Below are 25,794 nucleotides of genomic sequence, written 5' to 3' on the forward strand. Positions count from 1 at the left end.
AATGTAGGTTAGAAATGGCAAGTTTTACTGTTACAGTGCTGTCAACAGTTAAATATGAGGTCAAGAAAGAGGTCTTTATTTTACTTTTTATAAAACAAGTATTTATTTTCATTGAAGCCAAGAAAGGGTGACTATAAAGTGAGTTTTGGCAAAACAAGTATCATTGTCATGTTGAGGTGGCAGAGGGTTGTTGTCGGCAGCTGGGGAAAGTAACTAAAAAAGTAACTAGTAATCTAACTTAGTTACTTTTCCAATTGAGTAATCAGTAAAGTAACTAAGTTACTTTTTCAAGGAGTAATCAGTAATCAGTAATTGGATTACTTTTTCAAAGTAACTGTGGCAACACTGCTCACAACTGAGAAATTAACACAAGAAGCTAAAGCACAAGCATGCAATCTTAGATAGCTGGGGAACTAAAACAGATCTGAGAGCAGGAAGTTGTAAGAGAAGAATCACGTCATCACATTCCTTCCATAACAGAGGACTTATGATGGCAAAGAACCAATGAAACAAATCAAATCAATCACCCACAACAGGTGACCACTGGCCTTTGAATCCGATCACTAATCCTTAACAATGATGCTTGATCCTGGTCATAATGTTTGATCTTGATCACTGTGCTTTGATTCTGACCCATGAACTTCTAACTTGATCACTGATCTTTGATCCTGATCACTGATCCCTAATAACCATGTTTGATCCTGTTCATGACCTGTGAACCTAAACACTGACCTTTGATCCTGATAACTGCTTTGATTGCAATTACTGAATTTAAAACATGAACAGTCATACTTGATCCTGTTCCTGATCTCTGAATCTAAACACTGATCTCTGATCCCAACTGCACAAACTTTGACCCTGATCATTGATGCTGATCACTGATCAATCCTGGACAATCATATTCGATCCTGTTCCTGACCTCTGAACCTAAACACTGATCTTTGATCCTGATAACTGCTTTGATTGCAATTACTGAATTTAAAACATGAACAATCATACTTGATCCTGTTCCTCATCTTTGAATCTAAACACTGATCTTTGATCCCAACTGCACAAACTTTGACCCTGATCATTGATGCTGATCACTGATCAATCCTGGACAATCATATTCGATCCTGTTCCTGACCTCTGAACCTAAACACTGATCTTTCAGCCAAACTGCACAAACTTAGACCCTGATTATTGATCCTGATCACTGATCTTTGATCTTGGTTGCAAAATGTACCTCCTGAAATTAAGATTGCAGGTATCTGGACCCTTTCTATTTGTAATTTACAAACTGTTATTCAATTAATGACAAAATATACATATTAGAAAAAAACTTGGTAAACCAAACAAATACGAGTACACATTAACACAAAGACACGCGAAGCTGTTTCATACACTTCATGAAAAAATGTGTTCTAGCAGCGTTAGAGATAATGACAGGCCGTGTTTGGAATGTCACAGGAAGCACACAGCATCAGGAGACACACTACAAACACACACACACACACACACACCACAAAAAGTTATGTGGATGCACAGGTTTAATCTTTGATCTGTTCTCTGCAGATCAGCAATGGTATGTGGAAAAAAATGCGACGAGTATGAGGTCAGGAAAGATGGTGCTGCACAGCTATGAAACGCAGTTGATAGGAAGAGACAAAAGTAAAGTCCACAGAATGACAGCGCCAGGCTGCTGAGAATGGACAGCAGGCAACCAGGATGCTGAGACCATGATTCATCAGTCTATCAACAGATGTTGGCAGAAAATGTCTAAAATAATTTGAAAATCAATTCTCATTATATAATCAAGAAAACCCGCCATATTTTGCTCTATTACAGCTGGTCACATGTGAGTACGTGAGCTGTTTCTGTTTTATTTTGTACCAACAGGCCTTGTATCTATGGATACAAATGATAAATTGCTTTAAACTGCATTCAGACATTTAAATTGGTTTAAAACTGATATTTCATTTTAAACCTGTTTCACATAGTTTTGGTCCAAATCAATGGTTAAATGCCTTTAATTTGGTAAATCAGACTTATATAAACTTTCAACTGATTGAAAACCGCTGACCACTAAAGACAAACTGATTTAAGGTGATTTTAAGATGCTTAAAATTAGTTTCAAACCAGATTTTCTTTTACACTTGGCTCACAACAAGTGACAAACTATATACAAGCAATGGTGGCCTGGGGAAGGTCCACTAGTCCTAGCGTCCACTGGTCCGAACCTCTTTATATTATTTGATGGCATATATTACAACTCCAAACTAATTTTAAAGTTCACAAATAAATGTAATACTTTCAAACAGTTTACAAAACAGATCCAGTTTTGTTCAATTTACAAAAATAAAACATACACCATCAATCACCTTTCATGATACCATACTGTTCTCTATAGGTCTGTTGAATTGAAAATCAGGAAATAATGGGAATTCCCCATAATAATTATTTTTTATTATTATTGTTGTCACACGTTTGTAACATTACTTAAGCTACTTTAGTGCAACATATAGTCTACCATAAATGTAAAAACAACCAACATACTCTACTTAATACTAGGACTAGGACGAGTGGACCCGAGGACTAGTGGGAAGTTCCTGGTGGGCGAGGTGGCCACACTGAGGCTTTGGAAATGAATGAAACTCACAAGCTCACTAGATTCCCTGTAACAAGCCAAGGCATGTGCAGGGATAGGCAGATGGGTATATTAAGTAACAAAACAAACTTGCTTTTGCCATTGATTTTGTGCATCAAAGCCTCTCTTACTGAGAGAGAAACTCAGAAAGATGGGGGTGGCTCCCTCCCTCACTGCCTGCATTACGGACTACCTGACAGGACGGCACAGTCATTGTGGCATGTGTGCAGAGAGGACAGGAGGGGGAGTACAGAGACCTAGTAAGGACTTTCAGTGATTGGTGAGAGTAGAACGGCCTTCTCCTGAATACATCTAAGACCAAGTAGATGGTCGTGGACTTCCGCCGGAGCAGGTTTCCTGTACAAGCCATCAGCATCTGGGGCAACTGCATCAAGATGGTGCAGAGCTATAAATACTTTGGTGTGCACCTGGACAACAAGCTGGACTGGTCGGCTATTATGGATGCGTTCTACAGGAAGAGACACGGTCGGCTGTTCTTCCTCAGGAAGTTCAGGTCCTTTGATGTCTGTGGGGAGATGCTGCAGATGTTCTATCAGTCGGTGGTGGCAAGCATCCTCTATGCTGCTGTCTGCTGAGGAGGCAGCATCACAGACAGGGACGCCAAGCGGCTGGACAGGTCGGTCAGGAAAGCCGAGTCAGTGTTGAGACAGGGAGATGAGCAGTTGCAGTGGACAGCTCATCTCCCTGTGCTCACGGACTGAGCAGTACAGGAGATCCTTCCTCCACACTGTCATCAGACTGACTGTCTACCTATCCATTTATTGTTAACCAAATTTAAATCAGTTTATCCCCATTTATGGTGTTTACATTTGAAGATATACGAGGTCTATTAGAAAAGTATCCGACCTCATTATTTTTTTCAAAAACCATATGGATTTGAATCACGTGTGATTACATCAGACATGCTTGAACCCCCGTGGGCATGCGAGAGTTTTTTCACGCCTGTCGGTTACGTCATTCGCCTGTGGGCAGTCTTTGAGTGAGAAGTCGCCCACCCTCTCGTCGATTTTTTCATTGTTTAGGAATGGCTCAGAGACTGCTGCTTTGTTTGATCAAAATTTTTTCAAAAACTGTAAGGCACAACTGAGTGGACACCATTCGATAAATTCAGCTGGTTTTCGGTAAAAATTTTAACGGCTGATGAGAGATTTTGGTCTGTAAGTGTCGCTTTAAGGACGGCCCACGGCGCCTGACGGCGATCTGTGCTCCGAGGCGGCAGCGTCTCGCCGTTTCAAGTTGAAAACTTCCACATTTCAGGCTCTGTTCACCCAGGTCGTCGTCAGACAACAGAGAAGTTTCAGAAGAGGTCGGCATGAGGAGTTTATGCGGACATTCAATCAATCAATCAATTTTTTTATATAGCGCCAAATCACAACAAACAGTTGCCCCAAGGAGCTTTATATTGTAAGGCAAGGCCATACAATAATTATGTAAAACCCCAACGGTCAAAACGACCCCCTGTGAGCAAGCACTTGGCTACAGTGGGAAGGAAAAACTCCCTTTTAACAGGAAGAAACCTCCAGCAGAACCAGGCTCAGGGAGGGGCAGTCTTCTGCTGGGACTGGTTGGGGCTGAGGGAGAGAACCAGGAAAAATACATGCTGTGGAGGGGAGCAGAGATCGATCACTAATGATTAAATGCAGAGTGGTGCATACAGAGCAAAAAGAGAAAGAAACAGTGCATCATGGGAACCCCCCAGCAGTCTACGTCTATAGCAGCATAACTAAGGGATGGTTCAGGGTCACCTGATCCAGCCCTAACTATAAGCTTTAGCAAAAAGGAAAGTTTTAAGCCTAATCTTAAAAGTAGAGAGGGTGTCAGTCTCCCTGATCTGAATTGGGAGCTGGTTCCACAGGAGAGGAGCCTGAAAGCTGAAGACTCTGCCTCCCATTCTACTCTTACAAACCCTAGGAACTACAAGTAAGCCTGCAGTCTGAGAGCGAAGCGCTCTATTGGGGTGATATGGTACTACGAGGTCCCTAAGATAAGATGGGACCTGATTATTCAAAACCTTATAAGTAAGAAGAAGAATTTTAAATTCTATTCTAGAATTAACAGGAAGCCAATGAAGAGAGGCCAATATGGGTGAGATATGCTCTCTCCTTCTAGTCCCCGCCAGTACTCTAGCTGCAGCATTTTGAATTAACTGAAGGCTTTTTAGGGAACTTTTAGGACAACCTGATAATAATGAATTACAATAGTCCAGCCTAGAGGAAATAAATGCATGAATTAGTTTTTCAGCATCACTCTGAGACAAGACCTTTCTGATTTTAGAGATATTGCGTAAATGCAAAAAAGCAGTCCTACATATTTGTTTAATATGCGCTTTGAATGACATATCCTGATCAAAAATGACTCCAAGACATTCCACTGTTAAAGGAGATTTTGTAATGAAAGAACGTGCGGGCAGATTCGCATGTCGGGCCGGACCCGACCGCGGGGGGTCGCGACAGGAAAAACACCTTCATTGGAAACCTTAACGGACAAGTTGGAACATGCCCAGCTGTTAAACAATTTCTCAGATACTCATTTGTTGAAAGCCATCAAAAGCCGCCTGAATTTTACAAATGGTTTTCAACACGGAGGTGTTTTTCCTGTCGCGGCGCAGACGGATTTGCGTCGTCGTCACGGAACCGACTCGGCGAATTTGCCCGCACGTTCTTTCATTACAAAATCTCCTTTAACAGTGGAATGTCCGCATAAACTCCTCATGCCGACTTCTTCTGAAACTTCTCTGTTCTCTGACGACGACCTGGGTGAACAGAGCCTTAAATTAGGATGTTTTCAGCTCGAAACAGCCAGACGGATGCCACCTCCAACCGCGCCGCGCCGATCCGCTTTGTGAGCTGTCCTTAAAGCGAAAGAAACTCCACAATCTCTCATCAGCCGTTAAACTTTTCACCGAGAACCAGCTGAATTTCTCGAATAGTGTCCACTCGGATATCCCTCACAGGTCCTGAAAAAATTTTGATAAAGCAACACGCGCCGTCTCCAGCAGCGTCTCAGACAAAGGATTTCAACCGAGAGGGCTGGACCAGTGCTCACTCAAAGCCTGCCCACAGGCGGATGACATCACCGACACGCGTGAAAAAACTCACGCATGCGCACAAGGGTTTAAGCATGTCTGGTGTAATCGCACGTGATTCAAATCCATATAGTTTTTTTTTATATAAAACTGCCGGTTAGTTTTCTAATAAACCTCGTACAAGATGATAAAGGTTACTGTTTTTGAATAACCATGTTAAACTGGAGGGGATGGGCTCTTTATTCTCGTTATATATTATGCACTTTACAGGGTACATGCACAGGTTTATTAGAAAGGCGAGGACAACTTGAGCTAAGCTAGTTTAGACTCAACTAAATATTTTCAGACAATACATACGGCAAATACTGTGTTAAATTTGAGAAATTACAGTATGCACTTTTTGTTACACACACACACATATATATATATATATAGTCCCTTCGACTCCTTCCGTTTTCATTCAGGGTGTGCCACACCAGATCCAAGATGGATCTGCATGTTGAATTGGCACAGGTTTTACACCAGATGCCATTCCTGACGCAACTCCACCTTACATGGAGAAATGTGGCAGGGATGGGGTTTGAACCATGAACCTTCTGCACTTAAACCAAGCACAATAACCACTTGGCCACCACATATGGAGTAAATTCTTTTTTTCCTCAAAATTCTACTCAAAACACCCCGTAATGACAACATGAAAAAGTTTTGTTTTTGTTTTTTAAATAAGCAAATGTATTAAATATAAAAATCTAAAATATCATACGTACGTAAGTATTCACGCCCTTTGCTCAATAGTTTGTCGATGCACCTTTGGCAGCAATTACAGCCTCAAGTCTTCTTGAATATGATGACAATCTTGGCACAACTATCTTTGGGCAGATTTGCCCATTCCTCTTTGCAGCACCTCTCAAACCCTATCATGTTGGATGGGGAGCTTCTGTGCACAACCATTTTCAGATCTTTCCAGAGATGTTCAATTGGATTCAGGTCTGGACTCTGGCTGGCCACTCAAGGACATTTACAGAGTTGTCCTGAAGTCAATCCTTTGATATCTTGGCTGTGTGTTTAGGATCATTGTCCTGCTGAAAGATGAACCATTGCCCCAGTCTGAGGTCAAGAGCGCTCTGGAGCAGGTTTTCATCCAGGATGTCTCTGTACATTGGTACATTCATCTTTCCCTAAATCCTGACTAGCCTCCCAGTTCCTGCTGTTGAAAAACATCCCCACAGCATGATGCTGCCACCACCATGCTTCACTGTAGGAATGGTGCTTGGTTCCCTCCAAACATGACACCTGACATTCACATCAAAGAGTTCAATCTTTGTCTCATCTGACAAAAATTTTGTATCTCATGGTCCGAGAGTCCTTCAGGTGCCCTTTGGCAAACTCCAGGCAGGCTGCCATGTGCCTTTTACTAAGGAGTGGCTTCCGTCTGGCCACTCTACCATACAGGCGTGATTGGTGGATTGCTGCAGAGATGGTTGTTCTTCTGGAAGGTTTTCCTCTCTCCACACAGGAATGCTGGAGCCCTGACAGAGTGACCATCGGGTTCTTGGTCACCTCCCTGACTAAGACCTTTCTCCCCCGCTCGCTCGGATTAGACGGTTGGCCAGCTCTAGGAAGCGTCCTGGTGGATCAGAACTTCTTCCATTTATGGATGATGGAAGCCACTTTGTTAATTGGGACCTTCAAAGCAGCAGAAATCTTTATGTATCCTTTCTCAGATCTGTGCCTCAAGAAAATCCTGTCTTGGAGGTCTACATGACTTCCTGTGTTCTGACATGCACTGTCAACTGTGGGACCTTATGTGAAGACAGGTGTGTGCCAGGTCGACTCCAGTTAAGCTGTAGAAACATCTCAGGATGATCAGTGGAAACGGGATGCACCTGAGCTCAATTTTGAGCTTCATGGCAAAGACTGTGAATACTTATGTACATGTGATTCCTTGTTTATTTTTTATAAATTTGCAAAAAATTTCATAAAAACTTTTTCACATTGTTATTATGAGATATTCTGTGTAGAATTTTGAGGAAAAAATGAATTTAATCCATTTTGGAATAAGGCTGTAACATAAGAAATGTGGAAAAAGTGCAGCACTGTGAATACTTTCTGAATGCACTGTATGTCAACTCCCGACTACATTATGGCGTGTCACTGTGGTCTAACCATTACACAACCTTCTCACAACCAAAAAATGACATAAAAGTTCTTTCGACTTCTCCGGGTTTCCCTTGCGGTCACCACAGCAGATCCAGTATTGATCTGCTGAATGATATGACATCATTTTTAAGCATAATTTCCTTCCTGACAAAACTTCATGTTACATGGAGAATGGCACGACTGAACCCTGACCACAATGTGACTCATCTGACCATCATGTGTTTGCTGGGTTGTTACCTCAGCCAAAGAGGTCATGTTTTCACCGCCATCTGCAGTTTGTCTGTGAGCAAGATGACTCAAAAACCAATGGACAGAGTTCAATGAAATTAAGTGATCAGATAGATAATATCCTGGGAACTCAGTTTTGGAGGTGATCTGGAATATATTCTGGAAGTGAGATCCAGAAGGATATTTGGAGTACAGCAACATTTAACTCAAAAAGTTCTTAAAGGATGTTGATTAAATTTGGTGAGCAGATGGATAATGTCTTGGAAAATGAGGGGTTTTATTTTGAATTTGATCTGGAACATATTTTAGATCTGTAATCCATAGGAAGTTTTAAGCAGTATGTGGTTCTGTCAGAGGGATGTACTCGATGACAGCCTTCAGTTTTGTCAGTTTTGGTTGGGCTCTCACAGGTAACACCTCAGGGGAGCAGGAGAACAATAGGTGCTTCTTAAAGGTGAAAAACAACATGCTTCATGAGGATCAGGTGTGATGAAGAAGGAGGTGGCCCGTGTGATCTGGTGATCTGGCACTGCAGCAACCAGGAGCAGGTCACCATCCTGCACACACACACACACACACCTCCTACACATCAGATCAGCCTCTGACAGATGACACGCTGAGCTGATGACAGCCGACTGATCGCTGCTTTCCAATCACTGCAGCGTCCCTGATCAATAAGCACTCACAGCTCGATCACCCAAAGCGCACATGCATCTGCAGCGTGCACGACGGCGGTGGCACACACACGGACAAGATGGAGAGAAAACGCCCTGCCCGCCTTGTTCCATGTCGAAACCTCAGCACTACGTGCGGTGCACAAAACCTCCATCCGCACCACTTACATATTTAGGCTTTCATTGAGAGAACACACACACAGGGCTGACCTCCGATCGGCTTTTTTAGGGGGGTCTTTGTTTGTGGAAAACGACCGATCGCACACATGGTGGCACAATGATCCTAACGTTGCGTTTACTACTGGTATTTTGCGTCATAGAAGCAATTATTTAAAATTACAAAGCGTAAAATACGCGTGTTACGCATGATACTGAGGATCTGACGCTCCAAGAAAAGAAGGTGAACACACCGATTCTGACGGAACTTTGTTGGAAATATGTGATCAGTTTGAGAAGCTTTTGAAAAGTTCTACCTTTGACTTGAGCGTCGTATTCGGCCAGTATCTCCTTGTCCTTTCGGAATTTTGCCGGAGACGTCATGGCTGAGTTTGGAGATTGAGCCTCTCGCCCTCGTCGTCTGTCTGTGGAATCAATTAATCGATACGATCGACCGTCGGAATATTAGTGCAGCAGTGATCCGGGCTGGGAAGAAGAGGAAAAAGGAGTGCTGCTTCTCCTCGGTGTATTGTGTCCTGTGCTCCTCACTCAGAGCGCATTGTGAGTTTGGCGCTGCTGCTGCGGCTGTGCGCTCCCATCAGGCTCCGCCGCGCCTCACCACGCGCCTCCTCAAAACCGGTTATGGAGCAAACAGCTTCCACACAAACCATGCCCCCAACTGCGCATGTTGAACAAAAATTCCAGAAACAAAGGTGAGTTATTAGTCAGCACTTGTAAAAGTTTGACCCTGAGCTGTTCTTGGTGTTGCGGCTGCTCCCTCCGCCTGCTCAAACCCAACTCCTCCTCCTCCTCCGGGAGTAAAGAGGAGGAACAGAGATGGAGGGGCCGGCTGATCAGCCCAAGTGACCACCACCCACAAACCACATTTGCTATGGACTATGACTGCAACAGGTCCTGGTGATACTTGTTAGACGAGTTGATTAAACAGACTAATCAACTTATCACCACAACCAAGTACAACTTTGCTCTGTTGTGTGTTGGGGGGGGGGGGTGTGGCTGGACATTTTGGTGTTCTTTTCTTTTCTTTGCTCTCCAGGTGGTATGAAAACTGATTTGTCTGTGGAGAAGGTGCTGGCTGAAGAGTCCTTCACCCTCATCAACATCATGTACAGCACCTGTGGATGGTGCTCACATGCAACCTTAAAGACTTTAAGCTGAAGCAGATAATTAGATGGCGTTCTGCATTTAAGCCATGTGTGATTCAAGCAGAATTGCCGGGAACTCGACCTTGTGATGTTCGTTTGTGAGATGCTGAGGACCGCGCCTGGGTTTGACACATCGTGCCTGTGAAGCAGGAAGGGTGAGGGACACATACTGTCAGCACACATCAGAGGTGATTAATTGTTTGACTACTTGTTGATAGTAACTTGGTATTTTGTTACGCAGTAGATTTGAATTGTGATGAGAATTGTGCAGCTCGCTTCTCACTGCTGTGGCGTGCGGACAAGTGATCCTCGACCTGTTGTGAGAGGCTGCTCATTTGCATAAAGCTTAAAATACAGACCTGAATGTGTTGCTGATGGTGTGTGTCTTTTGAAGGATATTGGTTGTAACTGCTGACTTACCTCACCTCTTCTATCCTTCACAGAGAGTCGGTTTGTCGTGTCCACCTGGGGGGTGTTTGGCGGTAACAGTGAGTCCAGAAGCGCCGGGCTTCGATCCTTTGGGCGCTGGAGAGCGTGCCAGCCTTCACTCCACCAGAATGACGCTGTTTTAATTTCTACACTTTGTTTAGCACCAGAGGGTGACTCAATAAATTGTTTTTGTTATTGGAACCGCTTTCTGGTTATTTTAGCGCTGGGTTCCGTCAGACGCAGGTCCGCTCCTCAACCCGCGTCGACACATAACATGCTCCATCCAACAGTGGGTCTAGACTTTTCTAAATGGGGCAGAATGTGGGCAAAAATTATTACAACATGGATCAACATTATTACAGAAAAGGCCAACATTATGATAATGGGACCACCATTATTATAACAGAGGAAAACATTATGACCACAAGGGTCAATATGACAAAATGGGTGAACATTATTACAATGAGGCCAACATTACGACAGTCTTAGCCAACATTATTACACACATCCAACACACCCTTTGCTCAACTTTGGTGATGTGCACATGGCACCAGCCTCAAGTCTCCTTGAATATGATGCCACAGCTTGGTGCACCTATCTTTGAGCAGTTTTGCTCATTCCTCTTTGCACCTCTCAAGCTCCATCAGGTCGGATGGGGAGCGTCAGTGCACAGCCATTTTCAGATCTCTCCAGAGATGTTAAATCGGATTCAGGTCTGGGCTCTGGCTGAGCTACTCAAGGACGTTCATAGAGCTGTCCTGAAACCACTCCTTTGATATCTTGGCTGTGTGCTTAGGGTCATTGTCCTGCTGAAATATAAACCGTCGCCCCAGTCTGAGGTGAAGTGCCCTCTGGAGCAGGTTTTCATCCAGGATGTCTCTGTACATTGCTGCATTCATCTTTCCCTCAATCCTGACTAGTCTCAGTTCCTGCTGCTTAAAAACATCCCCACAGCATGATGCTGCCACCACCATGCTTCACTGTAGGGATGGTACCTGGTATCCTCCAAACATGTCGTTTCGCATTCATGCCAAAGAGTTAAATCTTTGTCTCATCAGACAAGAAAATTTTGTTTTTCATGGTCTGAGAGTCCTTCAGGTGCCTTTGGGCAAACTCCAGGCAGGCTGTCGTGTGCCTTTTCTGAAGGAGCGGCTTCCATCTTGCCACTCTACCATACAGGCCTGATTGGTGGATTGCTGCAGAGATGGCTGTCCTTCTGGAAGGTTCTCCTCTCCCCACAGAGGAACGCTGGAGCTCTGACAGAGTGACCATTGGGTTCTTGGTCACCTCCCTGACTAAGGCCCTTCTCCCCCAATCACTCAGTTTAGAAGGGTGGCCAACTCTAGGAAGAGTCCTGGTGGATCTGAACTTCTTTCATTTACAAATGATAGAGGCCACTGTGCTCAGTGGGACCTTCAAAGCAGCAGAAATGTTTCTGTACCCTTCCCCAGATTTGTGCATTGAGACATTCTTGTCTCTGAGGACCACAGACAATTCCTTTGACTTCATGCTTGGTTTGTGCTCTGACAGGCACTGTCAATTGTGGGACCTTATATGTAGACAGGTGTGTGCCTTTCCAAATCATGTCCAATTAACTGAATTTACCCCAGGTGGACTCCAATTAAGCTGTTGAAACATCTGAAGATTGATTAATGGAAACAGGATGCACCAGAGCTCAATTTTGAGCTTCATGGCAAAGGCTGTGGACACTTATGTGCATGTGATTTCTTAGTTTATATATATATATATACTTTTTTTTATAAATTTGCAAAAATCTCCAAAAAGAACACTTTTTCACATTGACATTATGGGGTATTGTGTATAGAATTTAATCTATTTTGGAATAAGGCTGTAACACAACAAAATGTGGAAAACGTGAAGCACTGTGAATACTTTCTGGATACAATGTAAATATGTCCTTAGACTTTTCCTGTTTTGTTCAGCCTTGCCACAAGGGATCATCTGATGTGGAGCCACATGTTGATTTGGTAGAAGTTTCATGCGCTCTCCCTCTCTGTTGATACATATATATATATATATATATATATATATATATATATATATATATATATATATATATATATATATATATGTCCTAAACCTGAATTTATTTACATATCTACATATTTTCCTGGGACAGCAAGTATTAAGATAAATGGGTGCGTGAGTTAATCCATATAGACAACAGCTCAGTAACAATAAGTGCTGTCATCTTGTAACTCAGTAAATTAAAAGAACATATAAAGAGGTCAAACAGTGCATCTGGAGAACTTACTTTATGTTACCTATTTCATAACCTGTAGACATGTCTGCCACCTGCTGGATGGTTTGTGTGTTGTGCAGTTCTTTCTTCGTTCCTCTTAGCTAACAAGCCAGTAACTGCTGGGAGAAACATGGCCCACTGTAGACGGGCAAATATGGTATGAAATAAACACGTGGCTGGGGATGGTGCCTGAAACATTTCATTGGTACCCCAAATTAGTGATGGAAAACCCAAAACAGTGCTTTGATATGTTTTGAAGCCTTTGAAACACCCATGTTTTGAACATTCTTCCAGAGTGTGCATCAAAAGAAAGATAACACAAGCTGTGCTAAATGGGCCATCATTATGTCACCAACTACATAGCAAGGAATGTTTCCAAATGTTCCATTTGATTTGCCCCCTCTGGTGTTGAAACATATGAAAACACAAGTGAATGAGCTGCATCACACTGTTTTTTTGAAGCTCATATTTAATGGTTGCACTCAGCACAGGGCCTGTATGCACTGGCATGAATGTTGCTTGTTTTTTTTTTTTTTGCCAGAATCTGTTCCCAAGAAACTGAATGTTTGTGCCATGGTTCAATTAAACTTTTGACATCACAATTTGACATCAGAATTAGACAAGGTTGTCTGGTTTTATCTGAAAACTGCTGAAAGAAAAAGACAGATTATGCTCATCAACAAAATGAAGCAGCTCTTCCAAAGGCACTGGCCAGACTTCATTTATTGTTTTCAAAAATAAACCTTATGGACCTTAGTCCATAAAACTATTTTTAAAATTAATTTTAGTTTTTGACTTTAAAACAAACCAAACTGAAAATTTTCTGTTCAGTTTAAAAGTCACTTCATTAAAAAAAAATAAACAAATAAATGATTTATTTAAATCAAGTTAGTCTGAAGCATGTAAACTTAAAAAGGTCTAAAAAGAGGTCTTCCCTACCTATTTAATAGCACAGAACAAAAAAAGTACCCTACAGCCTTAAAAATATAGTTTTTTTTTATGTTTTGTCTTTGCCATTCTATCAACAAAAATTTCATTTGATCAAAAACCAACCAACTATAATATAAATATGTAAAGGTGTATGTTTATGAAAAAAAGTTTTGTCGCCTGAAAAAAATCACATGTTTAAAGGAGATAAACAGTCACACATTTTGGCTACTTATGAATATTAATTTACAGATAGATATTTACCAACATTATTTGGTTGTTTTTGTAAAACTATTTTAAATAAAACAAAAAATAAGCTTCAGCAAGTGTTCCTACGCCCTTTGCACAATATTTTATTCAGTTTTTAAGCTATGTTCATTCTACAGTTTTTGTTCAAATAAGTATTTCCAAAATTGTTCAGCAGCTGACCTGTGTGACCTGAATAAATGGAAATACATTCAAATTAGCCCTATTTATGCTTAGAAATGTTATTGATTAAAAAAAAAGCATTTTCTGTGTGCGTGCGCGCGTGTGTGTATATGTGTTTCCAGACCTTTCTTCAGACGTGAATGGCGTGCAAATGTACAAATCGCCTGTCAGGACCTTTAAAAGTAGGCAGGATCAAATTCGAGTTATGACGAATCAAATGTTGTCTTTTTCATGGAGTTGTCCAATGGTGTGAGTTGTTGTGATGCATATCCAATCAGAGGTAGTCTTGGGGGTATTTTAAAGATAGTTTCAGGAAGCGCTGTTAAATATCAGGAAGTTGTAAACAAAAGATGACAGCTAGCTGTTAACCAGCTGAATGAATGTTGAGCGCATCGTTCAAAACAGGCCAGTTATTTGTCTGTTGTGTTAAAGCAATAAATAATAGGGCTAAGTTAAAATTACATTTTAATTAGCGCTTCGCTGGAGGCGACGTTTCTATGCTTGCTGACTCAACAAGCTAACTAGCCTTGTTTTTGCTAACAAGGACGTTGCAGCGAGCTGTCTGCTCTGACGGAGTGAGTAAAAGTAGTGTTCGGGTCTGATTGTCGAGTGAGGTCGAACAGACAGAGTTTCTCCGGTTTTTTTCATTGTCAGGATCGTCATGTCGACATCTAACGCAAATTTTAAAAACAAGTGTGTGAGCCAGGTGAACTGCATCTTCTGTGACAGTCTGCTGTGCACCAGAGGGATGAAGGCTGTGCTTCTGGCTGACACCGAGGTGGAACTGTTTTCCACTGATATCCCTCCAAATAGGTGAACGCCAGTTTGTTAATGGTGTTGGGATTTTAACAGCACAGCCATTGTGGTTTTTCAAACTGTGATTTAACATGGATTGTTTGAAGGCATAACGAAATATATTTATTTGTGTTTCATCCTCTGCTATTTCCTCCAAGAACTGTTGACTTTGTTGCCAGCTGCTACTCCACTGAAAGCTGCAAATGCAAATTGAGAGACATCGCCTGTCTCAAATGGTATGTAAAGAGCTCTTTTATGTCAAAGTTTGCTTTGGGGAGATCATTATTTGGGTCCATCAGTACAGACGGTTGCCCAGTTCCGGATCACCTTTTTTAAAGTCCCGCAATACGGAGCCATAATGCAACTGAATGTCCTTTAATTGTGTATTTTGGTATTTGGATGTTATTTAGCTGAAAAAGTCTTGGTGGAGTAGCGCTTCTACTTCAAGTGTGAAGCCACATTATGTGTGGTGCAAACATTTGCCAGAAATGGATCACTTTTGCCGGTTCCGGATCACGACACTCTGTGTCACTTTGGGTTCATTCCTGGCATCTGGCTGGAGCCCTTTTAATGCAGAATGATACACACTGTGCCCGAGAATGTTTTGAACACAAAATGATCGAAATTATACTTATTAAATGAGAATTTACTTAGTTTCGAAAGGCGCCGTTATATGTTTTTACGAGCAAAAAATGAAGTGTGGAGGTGAGATTTCTCACGAATTAGAAAGTAAAAGCCCCCACATTCATGCCCATTCGTGATTTTGAGATGACCCCCAAAGTCCACATGATTCACAACTACAGACGCGAGGCTGCTGCTTCAGTGATCCGCAACCGGCAAATTTTCGCGTCAGAGATAAATGCGCACAGCAATTAAACAACAAGACATAACACACTGACATTTTCTACCCAAGTAAGTAAGTATTTTCCCACTCTAGAACCAAAAACACAGAATGGCTAACTCACCTTTGCAACGTTTTAGAGATCGTTACTTTCAAACTTGCAAGAATGAGTGAGTGAGAAAACGTGCGCACACCGCAGACACCGGGATGTTTTGATTCCTCTGCTGATCACAAGGATGGCTGGATCCGGTCGAGCTTGTGGTCATTTGTAGACAAATCATCAATCTTTCCATTGGTACCAAGTATTAGCTTATTCGTGCTGATTACGAGAAACGGCGGCGCAAAAACCACAGCAGTGATCCGGAACTAGCAATGATCCGGAACTGGGCAAGTGACTGTATGGGATGCCACAGAGCCATATCACTTCCGGCGAAGTGGCACATCCAAAGGCGAAAATTCGTGCTTCCATGATTGCCGCCCGATGAAAACCACTTCGGGCTGCATTGATTGTCTGTTGAAATCAGCTGGTTTTGTTTTGTCTCTAATTGCTTCTAACAGCCAGCTGATAGCTCACACAGCCTGAAACAATGAGATTTATACACCAAGCTGACCTGACCTGAAATAAACCATTATTAAGTTGACTTTATTGATGAGTCTGACCGCTTTGAAAAGTGACCAATTGTATTTGTATTGAGGTCAGCGATGTTTTCATTGGCCAGAAATGGCCACCAGAGGGCCATAATAATTTTTTTTTTAAATTAGCCTTTAAGTAGGCGATTCATAATTTGACATTGGTAATATGATCAAAATTCACATGGTCTTGAAAAAATTAATAAATAATTCCCCTGAAGGGGAACATTTCAAAAGAACAGATGACCTTGAACTACTTATGGCAGCGACCCATACAATCTATGACTGCGAGATCACAGATCATGTGGGGGCTTCTCCTGACTTGCACAAGGGATGCTGGGAAGCACCCGGGGCTAGCCAATCAGATTAGAGATTAGGGATGGGTATTGATGATTTTATCTATCAGTGCCATTATCGATTCTGCTTATCGATGCAATTCTTTATCGATTCCCTTATCAATACCTCCTGTGAATTTTCTGTGTACTAAAAGTAGGCTTTACAGGTTTTCTATGTCAACATTTTATTGAGTCTTAAAGTAAATAAATATGAAATTGGTCACTGGATCCTAGATCTCTGGAACAGGTTCATCCAGGAGTCGGCAAGACCTTATTTAGGACATTGTTTGGGTGATTGGGGATGTCCTCATGTGTTGTAATAAATATTCCAGAGCAAGGCAAGAGCTTCTCTCAGAATTTAGAAGAACAGGCCTGAAAGACGTTTCTGTTGGAAGTATTTTAGACATAGGATCAGCAGGTTAGGTGAAGTGGAAACTATATAATTGTCCAGGTATCCCTTGTAAAAGAGATCTTGATCTCAGTGGGACTAACCTGGTTAAATAAAGATTAAAATAAGGTGGGAGGAGGAAGTGTTGGCTTTTTAAATACTTGAACGTCAGATTTAGTATAACAGACTGATGTAGAAGGTGGCAGCAATGCAACAATAAGGATGCCGGCTGCTATTAAATGCAACAGAAGAAGACAGGGTACATTTTGTTTATACCACAGGAGCGGGTTTTTCTGAATTCACAAAATGCCTCAACAAACCTAAAAAAAATGCATAAAGTACTTAATTTATTCATATTTGTTGTTAGTCTGGGTAAATCATTGGCCTCGGACCCATTGATTCTGCAGCTAAACTTGTTTCCTCACTGAAGCGTCTGTAAGGTTGCGTTGTTTTTATCATGGAAGTGCATCTCTGCATTCACAATGCCTCAAGAAACCACAAAAATGCATAAGAGTACTTACTTTACTCATATTTGTTGTTATTCTGTGTAAATCATCGGACTCTGACCCATTGATTGTGCTGCTGAACTCATTTTGTCAGTGGAGTGTGCATGAGACAAAAACAAACGTGTTTTCGTCATGGCGAGTGGTTGGCGCAGTCTCTCACCACCAGCTAGCTCTGGCGTAATGTGAATTAAAGAATAACTGAGAGGGAAATTTAAGCAAACAGGCTGTTGTTGTCACTGGATCGAATACATTTTTTTTTTTTATAGATTCTTAACAGGAACCACTTTTCGATACCCATTCCTAGTAGAGATGCATGGTGATCATCTTGCTGCTCTCTTGTTAAAATAATCCAACATGGCAGAAAACACTTTGAAATGGCTTATTTCTGTATAAATTTAACTTATCAAGAAATAAACATTGTTTTTGAAACCTGGGAACATCTCTGAAGTGATTTACAAGACATCTTATGGATGTTAGCATGCGCACACCATGTACATGCGTCACATGAGGTCAGAGGTAACTTCCAGTCATTTCAAAACCTCATGCATGCACACACACATCCTGCTGCAGACGGCATTTAAAGGAAAATAAAATATTTGTTATGGAATCCTCCCCTTGCAGGTAAATGTGTTCTCTTTATTAAAATCAGCTGTAATTTTGCAACACATTAAAAAAATAAAATATTATAATGCTTGGATTTCAGTAGAAACAAAACATGGTCACTTTTGTGAAATTTGAAAGGTTGTACAGTTTTAAGGTTAGGTTTAGGGTTGTGCATGAACCGTAACGTTGGGTAGTTTAAATAACAGTGGGTGCCATACTAAAACCAGTTTGCAGTTTGCTTATGTACCATATCAATAGCAGCAGCCCATTTTTAATGTACAGTATCACTTTTACAGCCAGTTTCTGTAGACAAGTCATGGGATGGGTACATAAACCTTTCCTAATTGCAGAATATTCTAAATCTGTATGGAGTCGGCAGTTCCTCAAAACCTAAGTGGCTGTGCAGGTGAGAGACTGAGGGGAAACATGACATTTCAGTTTGTCAGTAGGCACATGGGAGACTCAAGCCTACATCTGTTTTCTTATCTTCTTCTTTGTGCCACTCCATCATAAAGCTGTGACAAGTGATGCAACAGACAATAGTTGCACTGTCCCCATTTCTCCAGTCATATCCACAGGAGCCTATTATGCCTTCAGAGTTGTCATGGGTATCTTGGTGGCTTTCCTCACTAGTTTATTCTTGTGCGTGTATCCATCCCTGAATGCCTAAAGAAAACTGTCTGTAAAGGTTATCATTTATTAACATTTGCATTTACTTTGTACAATTACGTATGGCCTCTGAAAATGGAGGGGCTGTTTATAGAAATGGCCATGAATTAAATATCCGATACCTAAATAGGTATCAGATATTTTTTTTTATCTCCTTGAACTGAAGCTTCAAGTCAAAATAACAAGCTCAGCTTGTATCATGTCGTCTCAGTTGTGGTAGGTAGTGTACAGAGACGAAATTGTCAGGAGTTGTGTGGTTACCTGTAACACAATGTGTGACTGCTATATTAGGTTGTACATGTGTAGCTGCTTTGTGCAGCAGAGTGTAATTACTGTAAAATGTCAAAATCAGTTCATCATATTTTTCTCGAACCTTTTTTAGTTTTGCTAGCCTTTTGTTGTTGTGTATGGTCAAAAACAAGTCTGTTACATAAAGGGCATTCACTGGTGCATGGACCTGGCAATTTTCAAGCATGTCCCCAGTAAAATGCTTACACGATTTTTCTTTGTTCCCTCTGTCCCAGTGGTAATGTTGTGGGCTATCATGTCGTGGCCCCCTGTAAACCCTGCCTGCTTTCCTGCAACAATGGTCACTTCTGGATGTTCAATAGTGATGCCGTTTCTACACTCAACAGACTGGATGCAACAGGTCAGTATAAAAGTTACTGCATTCTACACCAGACAGAGTATGTGTTTGGTTGATGGTCAACATCAAAGGGTGAGGTTTGCCAAATAAAATTTCTAACTTTATGACTTCAGAAATTTTAACAACTCTTCCACTCTTGTCTGTTTGTTCAGCTATGTGGCAGTTTCTGCACCCCCTCATGTATTTTTCTTTCTTTTTTTTTAATTTCAGGCTTGTCTTGAGCTTTATTAACAGAGTTTCTTATGTGGATAGTACAAGAAATTGGCAACAATGAAAACTGGATCACAAAGAGAAAGAAAAATTACAAACTTATCTGCTAATATGAGCATTTCCACGTGAACAGGTTGTTTTTTGCTGCTCCAGAGTGCAGACAGTCAAATAGTACACATGGTAGAAGAAGCTTTTCTGGCAGGGGCCTCATGCATAAAATTCTAAATTAAAGATCAGTGGCCCCATCTTCCACCTGCTACAAAGTCCAACACAACTGTCATTGTTAATTTCTACTTTATGTGACTGATTTTTCACCCATTAGACCGCTGTCAATCATTAATGCAGAGCTCTAAAAGTCTATGCACTAAAAAGTAGATCTGTGGATGCACCTTTTATTTTCCATACAATAAAGCTATGCATAAGAAAGGTTTTGATATATCTCACTTGTAACTGTCATTGCCATGGATAGTGTATTTATCTTAATCAAATATCAAAATCTAGTGCAAGTTGGAAACTGTGTGAATAAGAGCATCTGAACAGTGTTGCTCTCAGTGCTACTGCTCTGATTAATTACAGGTTAAAAACCAGTGTTTCACAGTTAAAGCTCCAATAGGTAAAAAGTATAAGTTTAAAAAATGCACACACAGCATTTATTCAGGTAATTCAATTAAATTTCAATTTTTTAAAATTTACATAGCACCAAATCACAAAAAAGCTGCCTCAAGGTGCTTCACACAAGCAAGGTCTAACCTTATCAACCCCTAGAGCAAGCACACAGGTGACAGTGGTGAGGGGAAAAACTCCCTCTTATATTGAGGAAGAAGCCTCAAGCAGACCAGACTCAAAGGGGTGACCCACTGCTTAGGCCATTCTAACATTTACAAGGTTTTTTACAAAGCTTTACAAAGGTGAAGAAACAGAAAACAGGAAATCAAAACATGACATGATAACAAAAGAATATGTATTTCATGAGAAGTCCACACAGGTGGTTATGCCACAGGCAGGGGTTATCCAACAGTCCTCATGCTATTAGTGGGCCTGTTTCTGCAGCAGTGTACAGTCCAAATGTAGACTGCATTGTGCAGTCTGTCAGTCCGGCACCCTGTGTTCAGTAGTGGTCCTGTTATCCGTATCTCGGACAGAGAGAAAAAGAGCAGAATCAGTCTCCCAGAAAAACTACACCTAATGTTTAATTCATCAGCAATAAATCGACAGGAAAGCGGAGAAAATACTAAGGTGATCACTGGCCGTTAGCCCTAAGCTTCACTAACAGACCCAGAATTTAGATAAAGTTGAGGCTGAGACCTCTTCCATTCCTAATAAAATTAATATTAAAGAATAGGAAGCATAGTTCCATATTATGCCAGTATGTTAGCCATACGATAGGGAGAATAAATGTCTTAAATCTCGACTTGAAGGTCTCTACAGAATCAGACTATTATCTCCATAGGGAGATCATTCCACAAAACAGGTGCATAATACGAGAAGGCTCTGTGACCCGCAGACTTTTTATTCACCCTAGGAACATAAAGTAGTCCTGAGCCCTGACAACACAGACCCGGGCCGGTACATAGGGTTTAATTAGATCAGCTAAGTAGGGAGGTGCTAGTCAGCGAATCATTTTATAGGTTAATAGCAGAACCTTAAAGTCCGACCTCACAGAGACAGGAAGCCAGTAAAGATACGCCAGAATGGATGTAATGTGTTCAAACTTTCTGTTTCCTGTCAAAGGTAATTTGTTTAATGTTTCCTTGACTGGAATAATGAGGTGTTTAGGCTATTAAAAAATTGTGCAGAGTGTAATTTTTTTAAATGAAAAAATATTTCATTTTAGATTTGATTTCTCATATTATCCATTTTATCATTTCAGCTTAACATAATTCTGCAAAAGCATGTGGATAGTCTGAAGTATGTTTGAGGTGGTCACATTTAACTGCAAGTTATAAAAGTGAGTTTTTTTTGCAGAGGGAGATGCATGCTTTTTGTCTAGACATGCTGTTTGTACTTGTGGCCTTTACTTAGAGACAAAAAAAAGCTAAATTATGCCTTAAGATGGCCTTGTTTAACCAGGAATTCTGTGTGAAGTTTAGCTCTGTAGCACACATATCTCAGTCCTCTGTCCTTCTCCAACATGTGTGCAGGTCTGAATCTGCTGCTGTGGGGAGATCTTCCTGAGCTGGATGATAGCGAGAACGAGGACTCAGAAAGCCTGTCAGAGGAGGAGTGCATCAGGTAAAGAGGGAAACTGCACATGAGAGGTGGTTCACCGACTTCAGAGGTGGAAATTGATAAGGGTTGAAGGTCTACTTGACGTGTGAGAGAAAAGAAATGCCTTAAAGGGCAATTCAACACTGACTGGTGTAGGGCAGGAATGTGCTCTGCAGGGGTGACGCATGAAAATATGGCACACATCTCAGTGTGCATGCATCAGTGACGCTACAGCAGGTGCTTTGCCTCTGATAGCTTGAGAACAACACGTGCTGTGACATCACTTATCTGGGTGTCGTCAGATATAATCAAGAAATTAAGGTATATACACGAGTATTTCAGTGTTGAATTATCCTTTAACTTGAGTTCATGCCTTTCAACATCATGTTTTACTGTTTAAAGCACAGATGCACACAGTCATAATTTGTTCTGTTTTTTGTTGTTGCTGTCTGGGCTATCGTGTATTATGCAGTGGAAGTAGACTGAACATTTCAGACAAGTGTCTGTTCTGCTTTTCATAGTATAATTTTGATCAGGAGTGTGCTATGATACCTTTATTTTTCTCTCCTCATCAGTACATGCTGTGTTTTAGCCACAATATTTACCTTCAGCCCATTTTTGTGATAAGATTATCACATTTTTTCTTAATGGTAGTTGCAATCTGTGCACTAAAATGCTGTAATATAGCTTCAAAAAGCAAAAGCTGACATTGACTTTCAGGTTCTCAAATCTTTCTGTGTGGCTGGGTGCTGACTGTATTTTTTTATTTAAATTTTTTTTCTCAATCATGTTTTGGAGAAATAGCACAACTATAGAATATCTACTCGCAAGCTCTGTGCATTTAAGGGACTATTTATTACAGGTTGCATTGCGTCGTTTTGATATGCTACGCACATGACAGCAGCAGTACATTGTTTGAGGAATCAGATAGTTTGGCTGTAGCGGTATGTGATACTAACATTCTAACTTCTGCACAGCTCTGGAAGAGCCCAATTCAAGCTGTGCTTAATTTCTGCTACAAACTCAAAATGACTTCATTTATTTCTCCAGGATCAAGAACATGAGAAAGTTCAATTGAAACTGACCAAGGCACGTTTTTACAGTAGTACTTGACTCTTCGAAGTAGGCTGGGAAACGTAACTTCTGAATGAAATTCCATTACTGTGTGATGTTCATGGTGTTTTGTGTAGCAGCTTAATTGTAGCACCTACAGAGGAAGAAAAGTCTCCAAAGAAACACAACATGGTAAATCTGGACCTTAAATGTCAGTTCTGCCAGACAGAATTTCACAAGTGAAATTTTTGCTGCAAGTCTGTAGAATGTAATTTAGAGGCCTGTGACTAAACGGTGCATCCTGCTGAGCATATGACTCTCAGCCGTCTGTATTTTTTGGCCTTACTGACATTATGGTTACTGACAATGAACCGTTGTAAAACTGTGGAGCCTTGGTTGGTATTATGTGTTCTTTGTAATCATGATTTACTCTTCAGACTGTTGTGCCAAACACAAGCTTCAGCATCCTCCAGCTGCAACTGAGGGAGTAAATGTCTTTTTTTGGCAATGCCATCCTGGAGCATTTGTCATCGTTTCACTGCTGTGCCCGTGTTATTATGTCCGCCAAGGGGGGTAATGTTTTCGGTGCTGTTTATCTGCTGGGATTATGCAAAAACTACTACACTGATTTTTTTAAACTTTGTGTAAGGATGAGCTCTGTGCCGAGGAAAAAGCTATTAATTTTTGGAGTGAACCAGTTAGACTGCATTCAGACTTTGGCTCGAGCCAGATAAGTTTTTTTTTTTTTTTTTTTTTTTTTTCTTTTTCTGAATCTGAACAGTGCAAATCAGCTTTAAGATGGATTTGAGTGAGATTCGCAGATGTCTGAAGGCAAATGTGGCTAGAATCTGGCTAGCTCAGGGATCATGATGTTAAAACTTCCTCGCTGCATCCATGTGTCCACATTGCCCTCTCCACTGTGGCGGCATTCAGTGCTGCTGCAACAAGGAGGATAACAAACATCCTTCTTTCTCTGTGGTACCTTCTTGCCAAGAAAATCCAGATCACACACCAGGGGTGTCATGTCCACATGCTCAGACACACTTATTTTAATATTTCAAGATGGTGCATTTGTCAACATTTTTCGTGAATTCCTCAAGCGATAATGCACAGGTCTCAGTGGGGCGGGTGGAGGAACCAGGCAATTTAAGAATGCTAATTCCTGGATCTGCACCTTATTCAGATTTGCTGCAAATGTTAATGGTTTCTTCCTTGGCACATACCCATCCCCACCAGGTTTAAAGAAAATCGGTTTAGTAGTCTGTGCGCAATTCTGCTAACATTTGTCTCCTACTTACAGAGATATGTGTGAAGTGTTGGCAAAGGTGCAGGACCAGTCAAAACTTTGGACACACTTCCAGTTTAATTGCTTGGGAAAGTGTGTGTGTGTGTGTGTGTGTCCTTGGAGCACTCTAGTTCTGTTATCACATTTTAACTGTTTCTGTGAGTTATTTTTTGCCTCTCTTACTGGCAAACAATGCCACACTTCTTAAATGAAGAAAAATGATAAAGGAAGATTATTATTATTTTATTTATCAGCCTCTGTGTTTATCTGGCCTTCAATTGTTGAAATATGTTATGAAGCATGGAAACCTCCCATTCCTTAATCTTTCACTTTTTAAAATAACTGACAGCCTGCTACACTTGCACACAAAATAAGTGCATTAGCTAGTTATTTATTAAATCCACAAACCAAAAATCTGTAACCACATACTTCCTTTCTGTTTACAGACTTTGTTTACAAATGATTTGGTTTGTACTGTGCTATTGCTCTCATGTTTTTTATGTGTTTAATATTTCATTTGTGACTTAGTGTTTTGTAATTAAAAAATTGGAGTGTGTACGGTTATACCTCAAGCAGGTATCGATTGCAAGCTTCCTCTGGCTTAGAGAATTGTCAAAGGATAATCAAAAATATTTAAATAGCTATTTCTGATGTGAATAACTTTGATTAACATACCCTGCTGACAAATGTATATTTTGGAATTGCACTGAAAAAGCATTGGTAGGCTAAAAATAAATGATTTGTTGTTTTGTATGCTTGTTAAATTAATAAACATTTCTTTTTCAGTATGTCTGTACGGTCATGCAGTTTTTTTCTTCATGTTTATTTATATTGTTGTAATCAAGGTTTGACCCCAAAGCATAATAAGGGGGTGAGGGAGATATTAATTGGTTCACGTAAAAAAAAAAAAAGTTTTTCATATCCAAAATGGGGTGTACTATGAAAGTAGCTTCCAGACCAGCAGTTGTTGACAGTAAAAGCATTGTACAGGTTATTTAGTTTTTTTTTTTTTGTTTTTTTTAATGGCAAAACTCGATATGCCTTAAAAGTGCCTTGAATTTTCTTGAATTGCCTTGAAGATGTCCAAGGCTTTGAGACTTCAAGGCCAAGGTGTCTAAATCCTGGAAAGCACAAAAGGGCCTCATGTTAAGGCACTACAACACCAGGGCCATTGTAATGAGGTGTGTATGGGGGTTGGGGTATTTTTACAGGGTCCTGATGTGGGGAGGACTTTAAAAAACCTTGGTTTTATGGTTACAGCAGTGTGAGTATTAAGGTTTGTGGAGCCCAAGATTATAATTCTGTCATAGGGCCCAAAATTGTGAGCAGCACTGCTGTACAACACTTTTGTTTACGTTTCACATCCTTTAACTACTAAAGGCCGTAACATCTGCTGTTTGTCTCAGACTCCCTAGTAAAGACAATCTGAGGGGAAAAAAAACTGAAGTTGCGAACAAATCAAATTATATTTTTGTATGTCTTGGTTACAGTGGTGTGAAAAAGTGTTTGCCCCCTTGAACT

The 25,794-nt window shown here is 40.9% G+C and overlaps 2 protein-coding genes and 1 long non-coding RNA gene across 3 annotated transcripts in view; 2 read left to right on the forward strand and 1 right to left on the reverse strand.

Annotated features, from left to right (window-relative positions):
• srgap2 (SLIT-ROBO Rho GTPase activating protein 2) overlaps positions 1 to 9,698 on the reverse strand; it is a 286,727-nt gene extending 277,029 nt beyond the window's left edge. The window contains 1 exon segment of the mRNA XM_034166920.1: positions 9,208 to 9,698. Within this exon segment, the coding sequence (XP_034022811.1) occupies positions 9,208 to 9,274 (67 nt within the window). The 5' untranslated portion in view covers positions 9,275 to 9,698.
• Positions 4,442 to 25,061, forward strand: LOC117507138. The gene is made up of 3 exons (XR_004559628.1): positions 4,442 to 4,452; positions 10,275 to 10,281; positions 24,826 to 25,061. It is a non-coding gene; the product is annotated as an uncharacterized LOC117507138 (long non-coding RNA).
• fam72a (family with sequence similarity 72 member A) lies at positions 14,400 to 22,816 on the forward strand. The gene is made up of 4 exons (XM_034166921.1): positions 14,400 to 14,917; positions 15,058 to 15,135; positions 19,396 to 19,520; positions 21,869 to 22,816. The coding sequence occupies exons 1-4, from the start codon at positions 14,766 to 14,768 to the stop codon at positions 21,961 to 21,963; spliced, it is 450 nt and encodes a 149-aa protein (XP_034022812.1). The 5' UTR covers positions 14,400 to 14,765; the 3' UTR covers positions 21,964 to 22,816.
• Positions 25,062 to 25,794: the final 733 nt, after the last annotated feature.

Source organism: Thalassophryne amazonica, chromosome 3, assembly GCF_902500255.1.
Source record: "Thalassophryne amazonica chromosome 3, fThaAma1.1, whole genome shotgun sequence".
In the NCBI taxonomy this organism is placed as follows: domain Eukaryota; kingdom Metazoa; phylum Chordata; class Actinopteri; order Batrachoidiformes; family Batrachoididae; genus Thalassophryne; species Thalassophryne amazonica.